General features: G+C 44.9%; 1 protein-coding gene across 1 annotated transcript; it reads right to left on the bottom strand.

Annotated features, from left to right (window-relative positions):
• Window positions 1-1,800: 1,800 nt before the first annotated feature.
• On the bottom strand, window positions 1,801-21,795 carry LOC119385976 (steroid 17-alpha-hydroxylase/17,20 lyase). The gene is made up of 9 exons (XM_037653331.2): window positions 21,639-21,795; window positions 18,542-18,721; window positions 17,066-17,159; window positions 15,655-15,810; window positions 14,494-14,696; window positions 12,180-12,305; window positions 6,559-6,663; window positions 4,024-4,155; window positions 1,801-2,175 (listed from the first exon to the last, which is right to left on the bottom strand). The coding sequence occupies exons 1-9, from the start codon at window positions 21,793-21,795 to the stop codon at window positions 1,823-1,825; spliced, it is 1,506 nt and encodes a 501-aa protein (XP_037509259.2). The 3' UTR covers window positions 1,801-1,822.
• Between the last annotated feature and the right edge of the window lie 2,387 nt (window positions 21,796-24,182).

Genomic DNA, 24,182 nt, shown 5'->3' with positions numbered 1-24,182 from the left:
GATAGATAGATAGATAGATAGATAGATAGATAGATAGATAGATACGTAGATAGAAACGCTTAAAGTGCCAAAGGTTCGCTGAGGAATGCTTCGAATTTAATGTATTGTGCTTAAATATGAATATACGAAAGACCTGGTAAGCATTACCCTAACAAGACGCGCGAGGGCCACCGAAGGGAGACAATACTGAAAAGAACGCCCTTTTTCGTCTTTTCTTCCTTCAGTGGTCGTTACGCGTCTTCATTCCAGCAAGCATGTACCGACTAGCCCAGAGACAAGATTTAAGATATTGCATTTATCACTGAAGAACAAGTTACGATCTCTTGAACGATTCCGGTTACAGCGTTGAGAGCTGGAGTGCAAAATTCTATCAGTCACTTCACTGACGACGACTCAGCATGTGCTGGAAGTACAACAACGCACTCGGCTACAGAAACTGTATACGCTTATCGAGAGACCCTGTCGTTTTGGCGGCTATGTAAATTGTTGGGGATATCATGTGCTTACTCTGTGGCCGTTGACAGACAGCTCATAGACAAGAGTGGTAGTGCCGATTATTGTCCTTCTGGGTACCGTGAGTGGCAACATGCCAGAAAGAGTAAGAGAGAGACTTACCTTTTGCATCATTCGCTTATCATTTGAGGAAACGTTCGACGGGAAATGTTTTGCTGAGTCAACAAAAAGCCCCTCAACTCGCTTTGATGACTGAATGTAGAAGACAAAGTCTAGCGAATCTGTTCAGAGTTCAAGCAAAAAGATAATAAAAGAAATGTGCTGTTAAAAAATCGAGTAATTCGTTTACTAACACTCTGCTCACGTGACAATAGCGTGAATACGTTATTCGGAGGAAATAATAATTTGAGCGTTATGCCTCGTGTTAAGTTTACCCTTGCCAGTGTTACATTGACAGTACTAAACAATGTTCTTCCAGTAACCACAATAACAAATCTCTTCCTGATGTTCACAATTGAATATTTACAGAGAATATTGAAAGAAAGAAGACAACCGAACCAGATAACGCCAGCACTCCTGTTTATTCCGCATGTACCAACCAGGCTCGAACACGAATAAGGACAGGCATGATCATGTTTATATATCAGTGAGAACGATGAAGTACGTGAAATGTGCTTACACTAATCTCTCTTGAATGCTTTGTTTTATTTATGACACACTACCGGCGTGGCCGCTACTGCGAATGAGTGGAGGCAGTTGCCATCTTTCTTTCCCACCTTGGCCGGCGTCGCGCTGCCACGCATGCGTAATAGGTGTGGCTGCTGTCTGGCCGTGTAAAAACACACCGGTGAGAGTGGCTAGATAACAACAGCTGCGCCCAGAAAGTCGGAGGAAGGGGCAAACACACACACACACACACACACACACACACACACACACACACACACACACACACACACACACACACACACACACACACACACACACACACACACACACACACACACACACACACGCACACACGCACACACACGCACACAGACACACACACACATTCTGCGGAAAGCAGACACTGCTATGAACAACTCAACGAAAGCTTGAAGTTGTGCGCGGCAACGAGAGTTTAGAATCGGAGCGCGAAGTTGCAGTTTTCTTAGGCGCTCTTTTTTAGTACAGAGTCCTGTGCTCACTCTCTAAGGAGCTGCTGGCGCCTGCTGTGCGACGTCGCACAGCGGATAGCATGGTAGTTTCTTTTTTGGTGACCACAACTTTCAGCTGGGGGGAACTACTACTCTGAAAAAGTTGGCTATTTTTGCAGCTCCCCAGACGGCTCCAGTATGCAACGGGTTTCACGTAGCCAGGAATGTATTTAGCTTCTTCTCGTGAATACAAAATTTTGCCGAGCAGGGTGTAAAAACACGCTCGAACCCTTTCCGTTCCAGTTTACATCCGAGACCCCGCTAGGCACACTGACTGTGAGCCTCTGCATGACTCTGACGAGGAGGTAGAACATGTCCATGTGAGCCAGCTTCTCTCCGGGGCAGCAGCGGGTTCCCTGGCCGAATGTGATCAGAGGACCGATGTCAGAGGACACTTTCCCTGTCACGGGATCGAGGAACCGCTCGGGACGGAACTCTTCGGGGTTTTCCCATTGCTGTGGGTCACGGTGCACCTTGTAGATGTTGTACCAGAGGCCCGTGTCCTTGGGTACGTCCCACTTGCCTGCGAAACCGTGCATACTTGTTCTAAGTGCGCGGCTATCTGCTGTCTAGTTCCGAACATCACTTTAGGCAGACAAATCACTAGCGCTACCCAAGCCTTGTTACACATATCTTTAGAGGGTCCCTGCAACACTTTTCGATCATGGTTAGAAAATGCTACCCATTGGTATCTGAGAACATGTGAGCGAAACGTTATAACGCAGCACACGGCACGGAATTTACAATCTAATTTCAAAGTCAGCAAGAATTTAATTGTTCTCTCTTCTCTCGACAAATGATGCCATATAACCAAAAACACCTGCGTCATATGCCCAAAAGGACATGAACACGGCCATTTGCTGATTTGAGCATCGTGAGCTACATAGTTATGTGGCCGCCGTGACGTAGCCGATTCGCGTTCGACCAGCGCGCCCTTGATCACAGTGAAAGTGAGCCGCGCGTTCACAGAAAACAGGAAAGTGCTCAGTCATGACTGGCACTGACGTACGGATGTAGCTTCTTGCCGCGTTGTCATCCACTCTTCCCTACATCACCCACTCCCTTTCAGAGCACTCGCTGGAACGAAAGGAGAGCTTTTAGAGTGTGTGACGAATACCTGTAACTCCGCTAGTACTTGACGGATTGTAAAAATATTTGCGGTAGTCGATTCGTGAGATAATAGTCTGATAGTGAAGTCATTGGGTGATTACTTAGAAGAGTGTCGTAGGGAATCGGTGTGTGGGTGCTATGCCACGTGGGACAAAATACGTTCTAATTACAATACCGTGATATCTTGAAAGGAAAGGCGCAAACTTATACACCACGAAAGTGAGAGAACGAGACGGGCGCTTGTCTTGTGGTCCTACTTTTAGGGTATCTAAACTTGCGCCTTTCCTTTCGAAAAGCTTCACCAACTAGCCTCTCAACTTCCCAAGAAGTACTTCTATAATACCAAGATAAGTTATCACTAGCTCAACGGCAAGCATTTCGGTTCCACACGTAATTATGTGGCCGATTGAATCGTGGCGGCTACGGCATATGCGGTGCACTACATTTTCACATTTTTTCTGTCTTCGAGAACGACAGTACGAAACGATTCATGCGCAGGAGTGACTTGTGCGGATAGGTACAGCAAAAAAAAAAAACCCTCTCACCGGGTTTCTTACGCATTCTGCTAAGACGACTCGAAGGCTAAATAAAGCAGTCGTCTTTTTCTTCTCAGTCGATGCGTTGATCCTGCCCTGCCCCCCTCCGAAAGCTTTCTGCACCTAACCTGGTTTCGCGCTGCATCCCAGATCGGAGGCATTGCAAGCTTTCTGCACCACACCTAGTTTAGCACAGCCTCCGTGATCAGCCCACCTCTGACCAAGCGACACAAGCGTCACAAATTTTGGTGATCTGTGACGTCATGCTGACGTCACGTGGTGACATCATCACGTGATTATTTTTTTGCATCACTCGTAATGACGCCTACACCGCAGGATGCTGACGCCATCGACGGTCAATTTGAGCGACTGATGAGACATCTAAGGCTTTCGCCGTAATAACTGTTAGCCTTGACAAATGCAAGTTCCCAGGAGCCACCTTTGAACGAAACGAAAGCTCTTGTTATTGTGGTAAAGCTGTTGTTTTGTGCAAGTTTTAGCCAATTTTAATGTCGGACATCATATCTGCTAAGACTGCCGTCCAGTTTCCAATGGCGCTTGCGAGTAAGAAACTTTTGTGAATTTCATTCCAGGAGCTTCGCGTATGCATCTCTTCAGGCTTGAAATAAATACTTGTTGTCTGTGTGAAGGTCAAGCGGGAGCAAAAAAATAACTTTATTTTCCACTTGCTATTTACTTCCTGTTCTGATTAAAATAGCACTCACCGACTCGAGTATCCGTCGTTGTGTTATGCGGTAATCCTAGAGGCGCAGCAGGGTGCATTCTCAGCGTCTCTAGCAGGCAAGCCTCGGTGAAAGGAAGCTTCTCACGGTCTCCGTACGCAGGTGGCACGCTCCCTTAGCACAGGAACGAAGTATATGTTGGGAAGGAAAAGTCAAATGGTTCACTGAAACGGCTACATTTACTACGAGAACACTGTAAGCAGGCACAGCCGGCTTTTCTGGTTGCATCTTTGTACATAGAGCAGAGTCCCTCCCGCAGACAATTTGCATAAATGCTCCATCACAAAGTGCTTACTCATTTTCATGACGTCAAGCGCTTCTCGAGTGTTTCAGATAGTTGACTTTCGCCTACAGGCGCATATCTGTGTCGCTGGCTTTAGGTCGGAAATTGAACCTCCTGGTATATTTCCTCAGGGACTTTGACATCGCTACTCAGCCCAACGTTTTTCAGCCAAACATAATGCAAGACCTTGCATAATGTTTCAGGTAGCAACAACGAACCAATAACTCTTTATATGCGTAGTACTTACATTAGCCGAGAAAAAGTACATGGTCCGAGCGGAAACCAGCTTTCACGACGGTCTTTCACAATTGAAGGGCCGGCGCGCCCACTGGGCGCGCGACGGTATCGTGTGCGGAGCTGACGTTTTAAGGGCGAATCACCTTATGGTCTCGGTTTGTCGGCGTGTCATGTCATCGTCACGGTCCATCATAAACGGGTATGCGCCACAAACATTGGGTAAATCCCACTACTCGCCATCGGTCCATACTGTGCACTATATGACTTAAAGATTCGTCGTTACTGCCTAAAACATTATGTTTGGCTTAGCAGCGGTGTCAGAGTCCCCGAAGAATTTTACCAAGGCGCTCAAATTTCTTATCTGAAACCAGAGACACAAACGTGGCTATCTACGGTAAAGTAATCTATCTGAAACACCACTTCTTTTAACATATCTGCAAAGTGATGGTGCTTTACTCGACAACGGTCCACTAAAAATGAAGAAGGCAACAGTTAAGCCGACGACGTTAGTGGAGCTGAAACACCCTTTTCTACAAGCCGTAGGGAACTGAAGCCCAGCATGTAGGGAAGGAGAAGAAGCACCTTACGGTAATCTACATTCCGACGCAGTTTCCCGACGACCTTAGTGGAGCTGAAATACCCTTCCCTACATGCCTGGTTTCAGACTTGGTACCACTAGTGCCTCATCAGCGAAATCTCTCTCAAGACGATGTGGCGAATTACTTCGGCCAGGCCCTTCTTCTTCTTCTATCTCTTCTTTTTCTGTCTCTCGTTGCCCATTAGCAGCGATTTTACTGTGGGAAACACAGGCTCACACTGTATGCTTCGCCCCTCCCCACGTTTCACGTTAGTGTAGCCGAAACACCCTTCCCTACATGCTGCGCCCCTCCCCAGTTTTTTAGAGTGCGAGAGAAAGAGCACTGCTCCATTCTGAGTGAATTTCAGCTTTTTTCTTAGGTTGTAATCGAGTATGGTGTTTTGCTTACTGCACATGCCCTCGAATTACAGGAAAAAACAAACAAAAAAACATGAGAAGCCCACTTGCGCGTGGCAAGTGCAGCGCTGCCTAACTTTCCGCCTTCAAACGACCATAGCATTCGGCCACGTGTGCTGCGGTATAAAAGGCGACGGGGCAGCGACGATGGTGGTGGCTGTGCGATGACGAACCTGTTGCTTGCGACAGCACAAGCGATAAGCGCTGCATCTGCTTATCACTATCATAAACCGAGGCGCAGGAAGGATATCGTTCGTTCGCGGGTCGTTTAGTGGATCATGAAAGTTGCAAGTTGGGCGAGCTGGTGACAGTTATAGCATCTTCAACTGGTCGTTATTGAGTGCTCCGCAGGCGCTGAAAAAAAGTATGTAAAATAGCAACCAACCATTGCTACTAATATTATCGGGTCAAAACATGATCAGGAGGGAGAAACATGACTTGCATACCTGCTTGTTCTCGTTGAAAAGGTTTAAAGCTGTTGAATTCAACAGTTTCAAACACAGTCAGAGCGCTCTCAAACGACCAGTCGAAGATGCTATTAATTTCGACTGTGCCGTGTCTCTGCGCGCTGCTTCACAAGTTAAAATGAACGTTTTGTTGAGGCCATTGCGACGTTTCTCCAAAGTGCACAATTTATCATGGTCTACTCTTCAGTTGTTTAGATCAAGGGCTGGTTCTTTTTTGGTTTAATTAGCTGTTGTTCGTCTTGTTTATTCCAGTAACACGTTAGCTATAGTTGTCGTGAATTTCGTCTAGCTATTGGTTTTTAAGGAAGAAGTTTCCTTTTGTAAACAGGGTTAAATATTTTATCAAACTTTACACTTTATACTTTTGCGCTTCAGCATGGCATGAGAAGGATACAACTACATTCCAGTTTACTTAGGCGATTTTATGGGAAAAAATTGCATTGCATTGCAATAAGAAAATTTCGCCGAGAACTATGGCGTACTTCTTGGCACGAGAAACAAGAAAGAAAAAAGGAAGTAATTCGATATTTTTTTACCGATGTTGTCTTCTATTTCCTTTTGAATCCTTTCCTGAATGCCGTGTTCTTTTGCTATCCGTAGCAGCATCCACTGAAATGTGGCCGTCGATGTGTTGGTTCCAGCTGGAAAGCAGCATATATATATGTTCACATTTTGAAGCTGGTTTATGCACTGTTGCGTGCGCATACGAGAGTGACGGTTAGGGAAAGTATGGAAACAAATTATAAATAACGTACATACGCTTTTACAGCATTGCAGCACATTTTACATTCTAATATGCAAACTTGAGTGTGTGTGATGCCTGCAAGAGGTGCAGCGATAGTGAAGACATTTTGCGATAAAATGTTTTATTTCGTGCCGTCGTCGCTGGTGTTAACGGCTAGCGCTAAGACAGTGAAGCGCCTTCTCTTATCCCCCATTCTTTCCCCTTTTTCTTTCCCCATTTCACAAAATGTGGAATTCACGCAACTATCAAGCATTCCTGGGAAATATAAGCACCAACTTGCCTGAGAGAGAAAGTTGCATTGGTTAACTCAGCAACAGTTGTTTGGTGCGGCCGCTCTAGGTGGTTTTCTCTGTCAGGAATAAGCTAGACACTTTATTCACGATGATCAGCAATAGCTTGGATGCCGGTGGCTAAGTTGCCGCTCGTGGTTAACCCTATGCCTAATGATACAAGTTCGTTCCTTCTAAGACGAACGTTGCATATTGCATTCAATTGTCCTGTGGGCATATGTGGACCAGACCGCTCGCTGTATCAATGAACGCTTAAGAAAGCACCAGTCATCCTTGAAAGGAAGTCTACCCACGCATTTGGCTCGGCATCCTGCCGAGCGTGGTGGTGAGGCTTGCTTTTCAGACACGGAGGTTCTTTTTAAACAACTATAGATAGAGGGGAAAGAGAGAGAGAGAGAGAGAGAGAGAGAGAGAGAGAGAGAGAGAGAGAGAGAACCATTTATTGAAAGGCAGATAATTTAGCCGGTGTATTGAAATAGCTGACATGCTACTCCGCGTGGGGAAGGGAAGTGGGGAGAGAAAGACAGGTGGGGAAAGACCTAAAAAAATGAAGGAAGGTGTGAAAGGAGGAAAAATAAAAATAAAAATCTCAGCTAAATTTCTGCTTTTGGGCGGGGCCATGATTTTGGTAGAGTTCTTCATGGTGTGCATCGTCCTACAATGAGGTGACAAATTTTGCTGCATGAAAGGTGAATGAGGGTGACGGGCAAGGTACAACTAAAGTTTGTCGAGCTTACCGATATTGTCCAAATATGTAAATAGGAATTTCATCGTACGCCTCTGCTGCTTGAGGCATGCTAAAGGGCCTAAACCACAGTCTAATGCCAAAGGTCTTTGTGTGATTGAAAGCATGCTATGTTCATTAAGCGCGCTAATCGGCATACGCTCGGCACTCAAACAAAATATGTTCCACCATTGCGATTGAACCATAGTTGTTGCCGTGTGGACTTGCCGCTTGAACGAAACGGTACCGTAAGCCGTTTCCATAGGCAGTGTTTAGACGAAGCCGACAGTACAGAGTTTCCAGATGTCGAGGAATGCTGAATCGGAGTCTTGTTCTGTGATGTGGGCCGATTTAGTAAAGGAAAGCATAATGATGTGTGGGCAGGTTCCAAAGCCTCTTTTTTTCTCGTCGGAAGCAAGTCTTTAAAAAGGCAGTTGTGAAGCATCAAACTTGGTGAAATAAGTTCGCCTATAATTTTGGTATTGACATTTGCGTGTCACTTCGCCTGCTTTTTTGTTGGCCTGGGGATACCGGGTCATTGTGGCGTTTAAACACCGCAAACCTAGAACACGTGAACTTGCTGATGCATTTCATATTTAGATAAGCGGAAACGACTCTATGAGTCAAACGTCATTAGGGATTTCCTGCAAAGAAGTGTCCCTCTTTAAGGAAAGGGACTAGGAGAAAGATGGGGTGTGCGGTGTTGGCTTGTGCTAGCACTTAAGGGCGGTGCGCATGCGCGGCAGCTACACGTGCCTTGGTTGGGTATGTATATCCTTTCTGACACAACGAAGCTTGCAATTGTCGTTTCGCTTTGCTTTCCGCGTCTCAGTTTTCCGCTTAAATTTTCAATAACGCATATTCAATAACCCCTTCGTCTTTCCGCTTTACTTCACTGGCTTCCGTACGGCAACGCGACGAGTGGGTTGAAAGCTTTCAAGAAGGAACGCGGCGCCTTTCAAATCTCCGCGACTTCGACGTCTAATGATGTACCTTCTCCGCGTCTTGAAAGAGAACGACGATTGCTATCGTTTCCTATCCTCTGTGAACGTTCCTCTACCTACCGTTAACGTATTGATTTTTATAAAAATACACAAGGAAGCTGAAAGACGTCGCAGTTGCGGTTGTGACAGATAGCAAAATATATTGCGTGGTTTACGCTATTGATGGTTTCCTCGTTACCACATTCGTCACAAGCAGCACTACCGGTCGATTCGACGCGAAAGCAAAAACAAAAAAGTTTGTAAAATCTTCACCGAGCCGCAGTCGACTAAATGCAACCGCCTTCGACAGTCTATATGAATGACAGGAGGTAGAGAAAGAAGTCCAAGAATAAATAGGCATCTGTTCTAAACTTGTTCTACGTAGAGCACGTGACATCACACAAAAGAGTGTGCAACTTATTTATGCAGCATGTGCTTTTGACAAAGGCATGTCGCCTTCGTGAGCAGATCCAGTAGCTTCAGTGGCATGGCTAGTATAACAAATAAAGAGCTTTAGGTTCGGTGTTTTTAAGTTTTGCGGTACGTCTACCGCCAGGCGAACAAAAGAATGCTAGGGGAACGCAAAGAACCCAAAACATTAGGTGTCTCCAACGCTTAAAGACTGCCCACTTAAACTCCGTAATTCTACTGCGTCGTCGACACCACAGAATAAAGACTTTGGGTTGGTGTACAACCCACGCACAATCTCAACTGCTTAGCCAGTTTAAGAAGGGTAAAAGCGCACTGAAGACGAACACACAATGAAGGAACACACACGCACACACATAGCGCTACTTTCAACAGTTTATTTTTGTGATCTCGACGCTACTTATAGAGCAAAACCATGAGCACATCTGCTGCGCAGAAGTAACAGCAACATTACTAAGCATCAAAACGGACACCAAGGAAATCCTGTTGGCATTATGAACCTCGTGCAAGTAAACCCCTACTCCCCTACCACTCAGCACATTCCAAAATTGTTAAGAGGGCGATTACGAAGCTTTGCTTCAAGAGTGCCCTAACGAAGTCGTGTCACCACATGGTCCAATTCAGTTTCGATCAGCAAAGAAAGAGGCTGCTGGATGCCGGGTTTCCCCTGGCTTTGCTTGTCTCCGTAGCTGAATGTATCTTGAGGGACAGCAAAAACAAAAACCGAAATGTGGCGAGAACATTTGAGCAAGGGGATCGCACAAGGGTGTTCGGTTTCCCATAATCTGAAAAAGATTGCTCAACGGGCCAATGTGCGCGTGTTCTTTTCCGCGCCAAACAAGTTGGAAAGGCTGTGCAAGATTACGACGAGGAATGCAAATGAAACTCGGGGTTGCAAAACTAATCACAAAAATAAGTTTGTTGATTGCGCTGAGTGTGTGGTGTATTGCCTGCCGCTATCTTGTGGTCGCAGCTACGTCAGACAAACCGGTCGTTGCTTGAATGACCGGCTGCGTGAGCATCATTACAATGTTAGAAACGTGGCAGGTGGGTTCTTAGCAATACATCGTAAGAAGTGTGGTTGTATGCCTTTGTTCGACACGTGCAGAGTTCTGTCTACAAATAGAAATCAGCTTACACGTGAGATAATCGAAGCAGGAGAGATTGAAAAGTTGGGCGACAGGTGTATTAGTATGCCTTCTATCGCGCTGACGAAAAAAAATCACAGCATATCCACGTGGTGAATGATGATGAGTGGGGCTAAGCTCCGGAGGATATCATCGGTAAACCGTGAATCTTCTGTGTAACGCCCCATCAATGGTCATATAAAGAGTGAGAAACACTGTGTGTATATTACAAACATCAAATTTTTATTTTTCTTAATTAGATGATGCTTGGGTTGCGTTGTCCCTTCATTATCACGGCTTTATGGTCCGTGAAATGAAGGGATAGCGGTTCCTGTACGGGTTGCAATTGGAAATTTGAAAATACCAGGTCTATACGCGTCCCTCGGATGGTCGTTGGTTTCGTATGATCAAAGGACGTGCACGTGAGAGCATATTTGGCTGCCATATGTTGTATTAACCACTCATTGTTCTTTTCGGTAATATCGACATTCAGGTCACCAACTAACACAAATGGTCTATTCTTGTACCTGTCATAATTACACGATTCCGTGTCAATGAATGTCTTGATATTCCCACTCGACAAATTGGGTGCAAGGTACAAGGTCATGATGATGCATCCATCAAAATCGATGGCAGCATATTCACCGTTGTGGCTCTGTGTCGTTGGTAGTAGTTTCAGATCTCGTGCCTTTTCTGTTTGTTTGACGTATACGGCCACACCACCTGCAGGACGCTCTACATCATCGTTGCACACGACTGGAACATATCGTTTGATATACGATCTTTTGGCGTTCCACGTCTCGGTAAGATAGAGAACGTCCACCGCAGTAAGTATGGGGTCCCGTTCCATATCGTCTACAAGCTTGACATAAAACCAGCTAGGCTTACATGGTAGGCGGTAAACTACAGAAGGCAACAACAAGTAAAGAAAACATAAGAGAACGGCAATCTTTTGCCAAGACGTTCGACCACTGCAAAGTTAACGGCTATCTAGTGGGTGGGTCTCTGTAGCCTTGTCTTCCAGCGAAAGAAAAAGCGCGCCAAGAGGGAGCCTCATGGCGCGTTACTTCTGAAATGTTGTCTTCGGGCGTCGTTGAAAACACGAGACGTAGTGAAAAAGAAAGAACGCTACACAGGCGAACACGCACGAGAGTCTCGCTCGTCAACGTCGTCTTCTTCTTCTATTGCATACCAGAACGCGCGCTTCTCACGAACTAGAGGTGGCTACTGCAAACAAACGAACAAACGGAGGATGGACAGACCCACGGCATAAGGAGCTTAGCCCCTAAAAGGAATTTGATTTCCTTGGTGTCCGTTTTGATGCTTAGTAATGTTGCTGTTACTTCTGCGCAGCAGATGCGCTCATGGTTTTGCCCTGTAAGTAGCGTCGAGATCACAAAAATAAACTGTTGAAAGTAGCGCTATGTGTGTGCGCGTATGTGCCTTCATTGTGTGTTCGTCTTCAGTGCGCTTTTACCCTTCTTAAACATGGAATACCAACATGCCAACTTTACCACTTTGGTGCTTAGCCAGGTATAATTCACTTAACAATATGTTAACGTGTATAGTAACATGTTAAATATTGAAAGAGAGCGGTACTACACCAAGAACAAACACTTGTCCTATTCTCCCTGCTAGTGTTCATTGACAGCTTGGAGGCACGCTTCTTGTCTTTTGCTTTGCGAGAGAATAGTGTCCTTGTATATTGCCTATTTATAGTATCTTGCCGATAAGGGCAATGAGGGACCTAATAGACCTAGCGCGAAAGTATACCCGGGGACGATGTATTGTGACTCATAAAGACCATGCATGGCACACGAAGAATGCGTAGAGTAAGGGCCAGCCGTTGCTTTACCTACCGTTGAAGATGTTCATTGTAGCAAGAATCATGTTGGGTTTGGTCAGGTACTGTGCGTCAGCTCTGTCTTCTTTGATGGCTTCCTCTCGGGCGGCCAACATGGCGTGCGTGAAGTTGTCTGTGCTACCTGTAGGAGGGCGAGGCGATGCCACTTTTGATGCAGCTTTGTGACCTAACATATTGTGTAACGTGACTTTTTTCAGATAACATCACTGACATGCTTGCGCGCATGACGTTTCACTAGTAAGCAAAAGAGGGTTAAAAGCTGATGATGAAAGCATTACGGCGCAACACTATTCCGTCGGGGATATCTGGAGCTGATAAGGCGATTCTGTGCCGCTTGTGGCTTGGAGTGGCCTTCGCACATGCCAACTACTCATTGGGATCGAAATGGCTCGACATGCGATGACTGTAGCTGCGTGTAAGCAATCAGTCATCTCCTCGGTGAGAGCGCCGCTTCAGTGCGGCCAGAAAAGAGTTTTAGATGGATTTTAAAATCGCCTTTTGTCGCAGGAAGGGATCTTTGGAGACTGGCCGAGACCGTACTCAGCACAGAAGGCTTTGAAAGCGTTGTTCCGTTTCTTGCGGACGACTAGTCTTAGATATAGACATTAAGCATTGCGTATTCTACTTTCCTGTTTTTTGTAACCTCTCTTTTTCATTATCTTCTACTTCCTTCCTCCCCCCCTTTTTTTTCGAAAGTCTGCCCTTAGGCATAATAATTATTGATTCAGAAATACACATACAAATTTGCTTCGTGTATGAAGTCCAGTAACGAGCGGTGGTGAGGTCCACTAATCCAGCGGTCAAGGTCGGGTGGTCGGCCAGGCCTGAGGCCTGTTGCACGTAGGTGACGACGACGGCTTAATTGTAGACCCGTGCATGTCCACAATAAGTGTGTGACAGTTACATCGCTGATTGGGGCGTCCTAGCACAGCTTAACCAGCCGGTCTGAGAACTGGCCAGCCGCTCTGTCTTTCTGTCTGTTTCTTCTTCCTCCTCCTCCTCTTACACATGTTTTCTTATCTGCCTCGATTGAGTGACGCCACAGATAAAGGCAGAGCGATAGTTGCGTAAAAGTAAGAAACCTATTCCCTCGTTACTGTGTCCACTGCTACACTCTTAAAAAAAAGGTTGTAGTACTTACGAACTTCGGTTTACTAACTACTTGTCACATATGTTACTACCCTGTTAGTAAGTGCGGTTAGTAACGGGGAGGTTAGTAACCGTTACTACCCTCGCCATTACAAACGCACTTAGTAGCGGTTACTACCCTTCTCGTTGCTAACTAGTAAAATAGGTAGTAACGGTTACTACCAAAAAAAGTTAGTAACCGTGACCCTTTCACCTCACCAGTCTCTTGTTCTTATAACGGTCAAATTCGCGAGCATCAACATTGCGATATATCATTAGGTAATTATGCACAGTATGTCATGAATCAGAACAGCACACATACACAACGACAAGGCTACGCGACACGTATAATTCAAAAGTGTTTCCAGGAGTATATATAGCCCTACCTCTGGGGTACGCAGCTGGTGCCAGTGGGCAGCTAGGCTTTAGGATAAATAGTTTAAGTTATGCGCCTCTATTTATATAGCATACAATTTTATTAGGTGCGCGAGGTAATGTAGCGTAGAACTTTTAATCAAGCATATTAAAAAAGTCAATATGTTATATGTCTATTTTGCGTAATATCGTCTCAACATGACCTAATATACAAGACCCAAATGGGGTACTAAGCTTACTAATATCGCCTCAATGAACTTCAATGGATCCCCGTGCTAGTGAATATAGGTTGTAAAAAGCTCGTAATAATAACTTCTAAGATTCGTTTAACAAGTTCGTTTAACAGGAGCATGGCAAAAAGTTAGTAACGGTACGCAAGAGGTAGTAACCGTTGCAACTTTTAAGTTTTTGCTAACGTAGGTAGTAAAAAGGTAGCGAAAACTTAGTAATGGCCCAAGAAAGCTAGTAACAGCTGCTGTTACTAACTATTTGCTCGTGGTTACAAGCTTTTTCCTAACTTTTTTTTAAGAGTGTAACAAAGGTTTTCTTCTCTAAGGGGTACATTTATTTGTTGAAAAAATATTGAAATCAATAAGCGTTTCGGTGGGGATAGCCTGGTTTGATGCGCCTCGTAATCTCAATATATTTATTCGTGGCATACACTGCAATCAACGCGAAGTAAGAGAATCAACGACACCTGCACACCATTTAAGAGAGATCTATCAGAAAAAAGCCAGCTATGCCTCGCACACAGTCGCGTTTCTAGACGTTAGCACATACATTCACTGCCCTAAACAAGTGCATACCTGGAACGTAGGTAGCCTCGGCTTTCGAGAACAGACTTTGTATAAGCTCCCGGAGTTCGCGGAACAACGCTGCCATCTTCTTCTCTTTCTTGTAATACAGAATGGCCAGAAAGGGCGCTATGTCGCTGGGGAGGCCGTTGGGTGAAATTTGATAGAACCGGCGGTTGATGTCTTCCAGGCTTTCTATATAACTGTCATGCAGCCTGCACAGAGAAGAATGTCGTTAGTGTTGTTTTCATTAACACCGCATTCATCGTCGGCTGCAATGTGTAGGAGAAAGAAAGAAGAAGCGCCAATTGTTTCAGTGTGGGAGCGCCTCCGTTGCAGGCAGACTATGGCTCGCTCCTTTGAGCATTGGCTTCCCTGTGTTTGCTTAGCTTCTACCTACACCACTGCGTTCACCATTATTCAACTCATCAGAAATAAAAAAAATCAGTTTCGCCGCAAGGGCCAAGCAATGAATACGAATGCAACAAATTGAAATGTTACACAAAGTGAGGCTGGCAGATTTAGGATGAATATGAATTGTAATAGACGCGAGGATCAGCTCTATCATGGGTGTCTATCAAGTTCCGGAGCAAGGCTATAGTTTTGCATGTTGCTTGGAGAGCGGCAATTTAATTTGTGAATAGAAAAAGTAACAAAGCTGTGATCAACCGAACCAGTGAAATAAACTTCTGGTTATCGCCAGATAACGTTGACGGCTTTAGATTACGCAGCGACCGTATGCAGCTTCAATGGAGGTTTCCTTTACAATGAGATTCTCTCTACTTCTGCGTTTTGTGACCGTTGTAATGAAATGCGCTGTACAAGATAACAAAATTATTCGCATTTGGTGACACGTCCTTCGAAACGAACCATATCTACTTATCTAAAATCTCTCTGCAATTCAAGTAACATTTTGCGCAAAGATTGTCGCGTACTAGCAAAACTGTGGTAATTGTCACAGCCTTGCATTGCTCAAGCTTCGCCGTACTGGGCATTGTTTATGTCAATTATCTTTATAAGTTTCGACTGGCGCTGTACTACGTCATCTGAAGGCTTACATCGCAGTGGAGTCACCTAGCGCTTTCAGATATGCTCCTTGCTCCAGATTGTTTCCTTGATTTCGGTTGGGCTTGCAAGCAAATAAAATTTTAAACACAAAAATATAGTACCTACCTTGTACCATATACAGCTGCCCCAGTGACCTTGCAGAACATAGAGAAGATAGGTTTCCTGAAGTCCATCATCTGCGGTCCTTCTCCTAAGGAGTCCGCAAAGGTGTCGACGATGTCGGCGCAATGATGTTCCAAAGACTCACTGGCCGCGTAGCGTCTGCGATATAATGATGCTCATCTTATCAGAAAGTTGCTACAAGTCCTAAAGAAGACTTCATAAAAAAATACAAGCATTTTTACGTCTCAAAAGTCCCACGTTTCCTTATGCATTCGCCTAAGATGACTCGAACGCGAAAGCCAGCTTGTTCTTTTTCTACTCAATCGATTGTGTCACTCCTCCTACCCTCCTCCCCAAAATCTTTCTTCACCCAACATGGTTTTGTATTGCCTCTGCGATCGGAGGCATTCGAAGCTTTCTGCCCCTTACGTTGTTTTGCGGTGCTTCCGGGATCGGCACGCACTTTACCAAGCGACGATGTTAAGTGATGACGTCATCACGTGACGTCACGGTATTTGACGTCACGAGCCTTGTCGACCTGTACCGTCCTGACAACGTCATAGGGTGACATCATCACATGATTTTTTGTGTCATTCGTGTTGACGCCGACGATCAATCTTCGCATTCCATGGAGTATCTGAGGCTTTCGCTTTAATAAAAAAAGAACTGAAGGACAAATGACCTACGGACGATAAAATGTCTAGATTATATTCGTCACTATAAGTCAGTGCTGTGTGAATACTGATATTTGAACGAATCCAATGCAATTACAACAGTAGCAAAATGAAGCTGAAACTAATATCCAATAATTGTGAAGTAGTTTTCGATTACTGAAAGTTGTTTTTTAGAACCATTATAAAACGGCGTCCACATCCTAAAAACAAAAGTTGAAATATAGCATCAGGCTGATTGTTCGAGTAAACGGAACTATTCGGAGAGGGCAAATAATTATGACATACCTGCGATAGTATGGCCTTCATAGCCTGCTGCACTGCGTAAACGTTCATGGTTTATATCTATGCTATATCCGCGGAAATAAAAGTTGGTTGTGCTTTTTTAGTAATTTTGTGTTTACTTCGCTGCAGCTCACATACGTACATATTTGTAAATCATCCGAAAATATTGATATTTTTCACTTAGGCCTGTTCCATTTGAACAGCATTCGATTCAATATTCGAAGTTTTGAGATATTCGCACTCCCCTACGTAATCCCGCCCACATTCATATGCGTTCTTGATTATAGCGAAAGGACAATGATTGTCGGCTCTTGCTATGAACAACTGCTTCGTGCGTTCGGTTTTTTTACGCATTTAGAAAGCGAAGTCGCAATTCTGAAGAAATATTAATCAGGATATTTGTAGGAAAAACAAAACACTCGAAGGCGAAAAGTAAATCGAAGATAAGGCATACTTGCCTTGAGGCTGACACAACCACCTTCCGAAGAGCCCTCCAATAGGGGTTGTAATCCTCGAATACTATGTCGTGGTTGCCTTCGTTTTGCAAGGCACCTGAAATCAATGTTTTAGGCAATTAAACTCGTTTGGGAAGTCATCCACATAATATCGCGCTTGTACCGCTTCAGTGGCACGAGCGCCCAAGCTCGTTGCTGAAAAAATGAAAAATGAATCAAAGCGCGTCAAGAATGTCACGCACCAAGACCAGCATTTGTATTTTCACAGCGGAGCGGTGTAAGCTCTTGGTTAGGCCGGGTGGTATTAACACGAAACTGCGTTTTTCTATGACGTCGCCGTGCGATACCAAGATAAGCTCAACTAAACTGTCTAAGGCAAGTCTAATTAAGCCAAGCTACATAAGGCAAGCCTAATTAAGACCAAGCTGACTAAGCTAAGCCAAGCCATATCTAAGTAAGATAAAGCTAATTAATACAAACATAATGAAGCCAGGAGTAATTAAAACCAGATAATTAGGTGATGATAATAAACCATGTTAATTAACCCATATCTAAGTAAGATCATACTAATTAAGACAAACATAATTAAACCAGGAGTAATTCAAGCCAGATAATTAGGTCATGATAATTAAGTCAAGCTTTCTTAACACCAATATATTTAAGTTAACTATTAATAAGTTCGAGCTAATGAAGCAACGACAAGCTTTTCGGGATGTTTCCTGTCGTAGCTTGAAGGAAATGCGCAGCTTGGCGGCCTTCCTTGGCCGCCCAGCTGTTCCTCAGGCGTGGTACCACCAGTACGAAGCTTCCTTACTTTTTTCCTGAGCGATGCTTTTTGATTTCAGGATAGCTGCCACTAAAAATACGTGCGTTATCATTTTTCTTCGCTTACTAATTTGATAAATGATAAATAAGGAGCACATGTTGTAAGGAAACGTATATAGATAGTAGACTCTCCATAATTCGTGAAGTGCGCGGCCGGAAAGTGTGATCAATTTTTCTCAAAGGTTGAATGAAGAAGTGTTGGAAAAGTTGGCGAATTCAATTTCCTTGTTCCGTGATTCAATTTATTACTGCATTTTTACTTCGTGCTCTCGAACCATAACTCAGCCACCACAGGACAAAGAGCTTTGGCTCGTTTAAACGATGCCTCAGCGTTTTAAAGAAAGCCATCGTTATGAAAAAAAAAGACACACTGAAGTAAAATGAAATGATACAGCTCTAGACCTAGGGATGTAGCAGGCTGGCTTGTTTTTTCTTGTTTTCATGCTTTTACTAATTGATCATGCACTAGTAAGGCACAGACGAGGGCCTGAATAGTGAAATTAAACGATTCCTCGGCGGCACTTTGCAGAACATTGGCAATAAAAAAATTCTAATTACCCAATGTCAATTTTAGATGAGTTGGCTGCAACTGATAAACTGATGCGTGACCTAACACGATATGTAGCACTCTATTTGCCTTGTTTGCATGCTCACCTGTTCTAGTAGGAAAGCGGCCAGCAAAATCGTGTCGTCTATCCACCAGTGCTTCCCGAATAACAGCGTAGCTGTTCAGCATCACCATCGGCCTGTGGGCCATCCACAAAGTGAAGACGTCGCCGTATATCTTGGACAATTCAGTCGATTTGGCGTGCAAGTCGGTCACGTGGCGCAACGCTGCATGTAGCAGTGGATAGGATTGTTAGAGGGTAAAAGTATGGTTCTTGCACTAAGCAGAGTTCTTAGAAATTGCACTATTCGAAAGGTCAAAGTTAGGCTTTTGGTTTTCAGAAAGTTCACCGAAATATATGACTTTCCTATGTGGTGGATATTTTGTTTAATGCCAAAACCCTTCCAAGTACGCTTCGGAATTGTCACTGCAAAATTTTAAAAGAAAACAATGATCGGAAACGTAAACCTGAAACACATTGAACTGCCTAAGAACAATGGGCCGATGCTCCAAAGTATATTTGTAAAAACTACCTAAAAACACGATAACGATGACAAAGGTAGCCCTTTCCCGTGTCTGTCCTATCGTCATCACGCTCCTATCAACGCTCCAATCTGTTCGCATTCAAAGCACTGTATTTTGAACATGACAATGTTTGCTCTTCTAGGCAAAAAGTTGTCATACAGCCCGAAGGGACCTGGGCATAAAGCACAAAGCACTAATATAGCGATACACGTTAAGAGAAAAGAAAATTGAAACGGCTTTACGTCACTGGCAATTTTGAAATTGTGACACTATTATACAATGCAAGATACAAGCAAATACAATTATGGTAATTACGAACCTCTTTTCGCGCACGTTCAAAACATAGCAATGTCAAAAAATGATATAATCGTGTCACTGCGTTTGTGCTACAGTGCGTCTTCACTCATTCATATTTAAGAATGCTAAAGTTTGACATTTCACACAATTAATTACAGGCGGTATGGTTGTTTGATAACCAAGGACGGATCTAAGCTTCAATAGTTTGCGCCTTTTCCTGGTTATCAAATCTACTCGTTAGGTTAGGAATAGCTCGCATAGGTTAGGTTTATGTTAGGTTGATGTATCTTCGTGGGTTAGGTTTATGTACATTAGGTTAGGTTTATTTATGTTCTGGCTGGGTATGCGGCCTAGTCATTGATTCGGGGTGAACAAAATTATTCGATCGATCTTTTCACCACTTATCTCTTCTCCCCGTGCAGGGTAGCAAACCGACGTGCGCCGGCTTTAGCTCCCAGCCTTTCCTTTTTAAGCGAAACAGTATATGGCGAGGTTTCCGTGTATTTTCCTCTGCGTCGTCAAAAAACTTATGTGCCGCACAAATTGGGCAAATCACACTATGCACCACCGGTCCACTAAAAATGAAGAACGGAACACGCGAGCGGCGAATACCAATTAAGGTCGTGATGATGATGATGATGCAAACTTTATTGGGGTCCAGAGAAGACGCGCTCGAAACGCCAAGCGCATGCGGCGAACCAGTTAAGACGAGGGATGTCACGGAACCATGAATGCTGCAAGACGACGAAAGCCCCATGCTCCTCAAATGGAAAACTTTGAAGTAGCATAAGATAAATTCAAAAAGGATTTTCTGGGGAGACGTTTCGAAATTCTGTGTCATCTATGTGTGACCGAGGTGATACAGAATTCGCCATTTCGCCGGCATCCACTTTCACAGAGCGGAATGGCTTACAAAATTAGGCCCCCTCTCTCTCTCTCTCTCTCTCTCTCTCGACTCCGGCATAGCATTCCTCTTGAGGTTTTAGTTGCTTCAGAGGCGCCTCATCACGATAATCAGTGTGAGTGACCCTGTGACGTTTTGGGCGAGTGCTCTTTTGTTCGCGCATTAGTGGGGAAAAGCATTCTGAAAGCCTCGCCTGGGCATTTTGGAAAAGAATGCACGCCTATTTCTATTGTTCTACCGACCCCCGGCGCGCACGGCTTGCTAACTGTATACTCTTAGCCGTACGCGCCGAACACCACCGCGGGTTCGAGCACTGCGAGCTTCATGCAGGGTGCCGCGTCCTCGTTTGTCTCGCGCCGTGCACTCTTCGCACCGCTGCGCACGAGAACTCGGCCGATCACCGCGAAGGGACGGTGAGCTCCCGCGCAGCGATGGAGAACCTATAGGCGACAGTCTCCAAATTAGTGGTTTATTACCGGGATTTTAGTACAAAGAGATCAATAATTCGATACAGCCAATCGTACGTAACATAATGATAGAGGACACCAATTAGCTAATACAAGTTACAAAATATATCGATTAGTGGCCGCGAGTGGCACACCTATAAAACAAACAAAGAAACAAGTTTGGAGAGCCGACGTACCCTTCGGCCAGCGCTCCCGCTATCTCACACCCCAGAGCAGAAGAAAGAGAACAAACATAGGAACAGTTGAGAGAAACATATGGTGCACGATCGCGAGGCGCTGTCTCGGGACTTCGAGAGCGCGGAAGGAGCGCGCACCCGCCGGGCCGGGGCCCCGATGAGACGCCGTAACCACCGGCCGGCGACGAAGAACAAAGAACAAAGGATCGCCGCCGGCCGGAGAGGCCAAAACGCATACGCACCCTCCGAGGTCCCGAAGTGGTCTCCCCGAACCACGTCTTGCGCCTCCGCTTCTCGGGCGAGCGCGAGCAAGGCACGAATCCCACCAAAATGAGGCCAGTGGCGGGGTGGCAGCGAAGTGACGGCGATTTATGACCAGCTACCACCCGTCCGGTCGGGAGGAGAGAGACACGAGAATTCTCCAAGGGAAGATGGCGTCGAGCAACTGGTGCGGACGACTGAATTCCCACACGTTTTACGGGGAGATCGCTCATACTACTTATAAGAAGCTCTCGCTGGAAGTCAGGTTAGATCACTAGGCATTTGAAGCGTGCGACATAAAATCTGCAGGAAAAGAAGGGTTTGCATCGACCTCATGCAGTCCCTGGCATTTCAGAACATTCGCCGTTTTTCTAAAGCTTGAAGTATGTTGCAAAGGTGTTTGCATAATAGTTTGGCTTCTCTGTTCTCATATCTACGCCTTTCTAATGTCACAGAAATTTATGTGCAGTAGAACGACAGAATCTGCTACGTTGCCGAGCGGGAAGACACTCACCCAGCAGGTTACCCACAAGTGGAAGTGGAAAGGGTCCCTTCGGGTACTTCGATACACAGTAGTAGAAGCGGCCCAACAGGTACGTCACGAGGAAGACCAGCGCGGCTGTGATCCATCGCCAATCCAAAAGGGAGGAGAAGCACCCGAGAGGGGTCATATCTGCGTTTCTAGAAATTTCAGTTCATCTCGATTTTATTCCTTGGCCACATGAGGAAAGACAAGGCACTCACATGTCACGATATCTTGCAAAGAGGAAGCTTCGGCGAGCTGCTTCGGCTATGCGGCGAACGCTACCACATACTTCAAATAGAAGAAACGGCTACAAACTTACTGCCCAGCGTAAAAAATCACGAAACATGATAACGAAACATTGAAATGTCCACTTGTATACATAATGGCAATCGGTGACAACCAGCTAAAATCACTCCACTTCGACACTTGTGTATCCAAACTGTTGCAAGCATAAGTACAGACTGGGTCTGTACTTATGTCCAACGACGGCATCTGATTTGAGGAAGCCGACTTGTCAGCGAGTGCTCAGTGAAGCCAGCGAGTTAGAGATAACTTGTCTGCGCATTGTATAGATTGTGGGTGTGAACCATTGATTGATAAATGCACCTTTGTGACGACTTACTCCTATGAACGCGCTTGTTTGATAAGCTTTTTATGGTAACAAATTAGGCGATGTGTGCGTCAGCCAGCCGTCTTTATCACTCCTTCTGAATGAGATATTGTTCTTATCAGAATAAAAGAAGTACTTCTGCTGCACATGTAACCGCCCCCTCCCCCCTTGCTGCCCCGGTGCAAGAGTCAGCGCTGTGGTTTATCTCCTCCTCCTTTTGTCCTATTTTTGTGCTGTTGCTTCAGCAAGTATGAACCAGCCAGGCGAGATAGGCACGACGTTATCACCCGTAATAAAACTTTCCGACGAATTTTGTAAAGGGCCCTTGTACTATATCTGATAAATGCTGTTGAAACGTATTCTGCCATGGCTTACTCGTACATCAGTTTCAAGATGGCGTCCTCCTCCGGCATTTGTTTCTGCGTGCTGTTCGTCATACGAGGTGTGACAAAAAAAAAAAAAAACGAGACTGATTCAATAAACAATTGCACTTACAAAACCAGTTCTCTGTGACATTATCACCTTCAAAGTAGTCTCCTTCAGTAGTCACACACTTCTGCATTCAGTGCTGCCATTGCTGCTAACAGTTATGGGACGAGGTTTTTGGAAGGCCGTCCAGGAGATTCTCCGATTTTGCCTGAACTTCTTGACCTGAGGTAAAATGGGTTCCCTTTAAGCAAGATTTAACTTTAGGAAATAGAAGAAAGTCGCATGGAGTCAAATCAGGTGAATAAGGACGATTCCTCATCACAGTAATTATGTTGCTGGTCAGAAACTGCTTGACAGATAGGGCCGTGTGAGCATTGCCCTGGTGCAACAGCCATCCATCGCTCCACAGCTGTGGCCTTTCTTCCTAATTTTTTCCCGAAGTCTTTTTAGTACTTCATTGTAGTAGTGGTGAATAACAGTCTGACCACTGGGGGCCCACTCGATCATTACAAATCCATTAATGTCGAAGAAGACAATTAACATTGCCTTGAATTTTGAATTTGACATGCGTGCTTTTTTGGGTCTTTGGGATCCTGGAGACTTCCATTGCATGAAGTGGCGCTTACTTTCTGTGTCATAGGTAAAAATTCATGTCTCATCACGTGTTACATCAGATTCAAACAAATTTCGCAGGTTTACAGTGCGTTCTAGCATGTACACACACACGCGTCTTTACGACACTGTTTTTGGTCATCGGACAGAACTTTTGGACAGCGTTCGTACAAATCTTCCTCATGGTTAACTCGTCAGTTAAAATGCGTCGAACAGCTTGCCTATCCAAGTTAACCAAATTCGACACTGCACGAACACTTCATCTTCGGTCACCACGATCGCATCACGAACTATGGCAATGTCTTGTTCTGTAATCACTGACCTCGGGCGCCCAGTTCGTTATCATCTTTCACACTGCCCCTTTCCCCTGAAAACCGCTTATGCCATTCAAACACACGTGTACGAGAAAAGGTTTCATCTCCATAAGCCTCGGTTAACATTTGAAATGTTTCCGTGGCTGATTTCTTAAGGTTCACAAGAAACTTGAGGTTGATTCGCTGTTCGGTTTTTACATTAGACATTTTTCTGGCAGAATGCAGTTGGACGTGTTTGCTCAGTGACGCAGCATTCCCAACTGGCGTGATCGGTTAAGTCGAAACTGGCTGGATGGAAAGAGTAGGTCCGTGGGAAGACGTCAGCAAAACAGTTGTTGCCAACTCCACTCTTTTTTCAAGCTACATACACACTTAGTCTCGTTTTTCTTGTGTCACACCTCGCATAGTGGTCCTCCGGCACTCGCGGTGTGATCGGCATATTGCAACATAAATTCAACTTCCCAATCGCGGATATTTTGGAAGAATACATATCAGTCAATACTCAATCCCTGTGACGTGTCTAATCTTTTCAGTCTTCATATTCTCTAGCTGAATATTAGAAGTTGG

The sequence above is a fragment of the Rhipicephalus sanguineus genome, chromosome 3 (genome assembly GCF_013339695.2).
Source record: "Rhipicephalus sanguineus isolate Rsan-2018 chromosome 3, BIME_Rsan_1.4, whole genome shotgun sequence".
Lineage (NCBI taxonomy): Eukaryota > Metazoa > Arthropoda > Arachnida > Ixodida > Ixodidae > Rhipicephalus > Rhipicephalus sanguineus.
The sequence above is the reverse complement of the archived record's forward strand: the minus strand, read 5'-3'. Positions and strand labels throughout refer to the sequence as shown.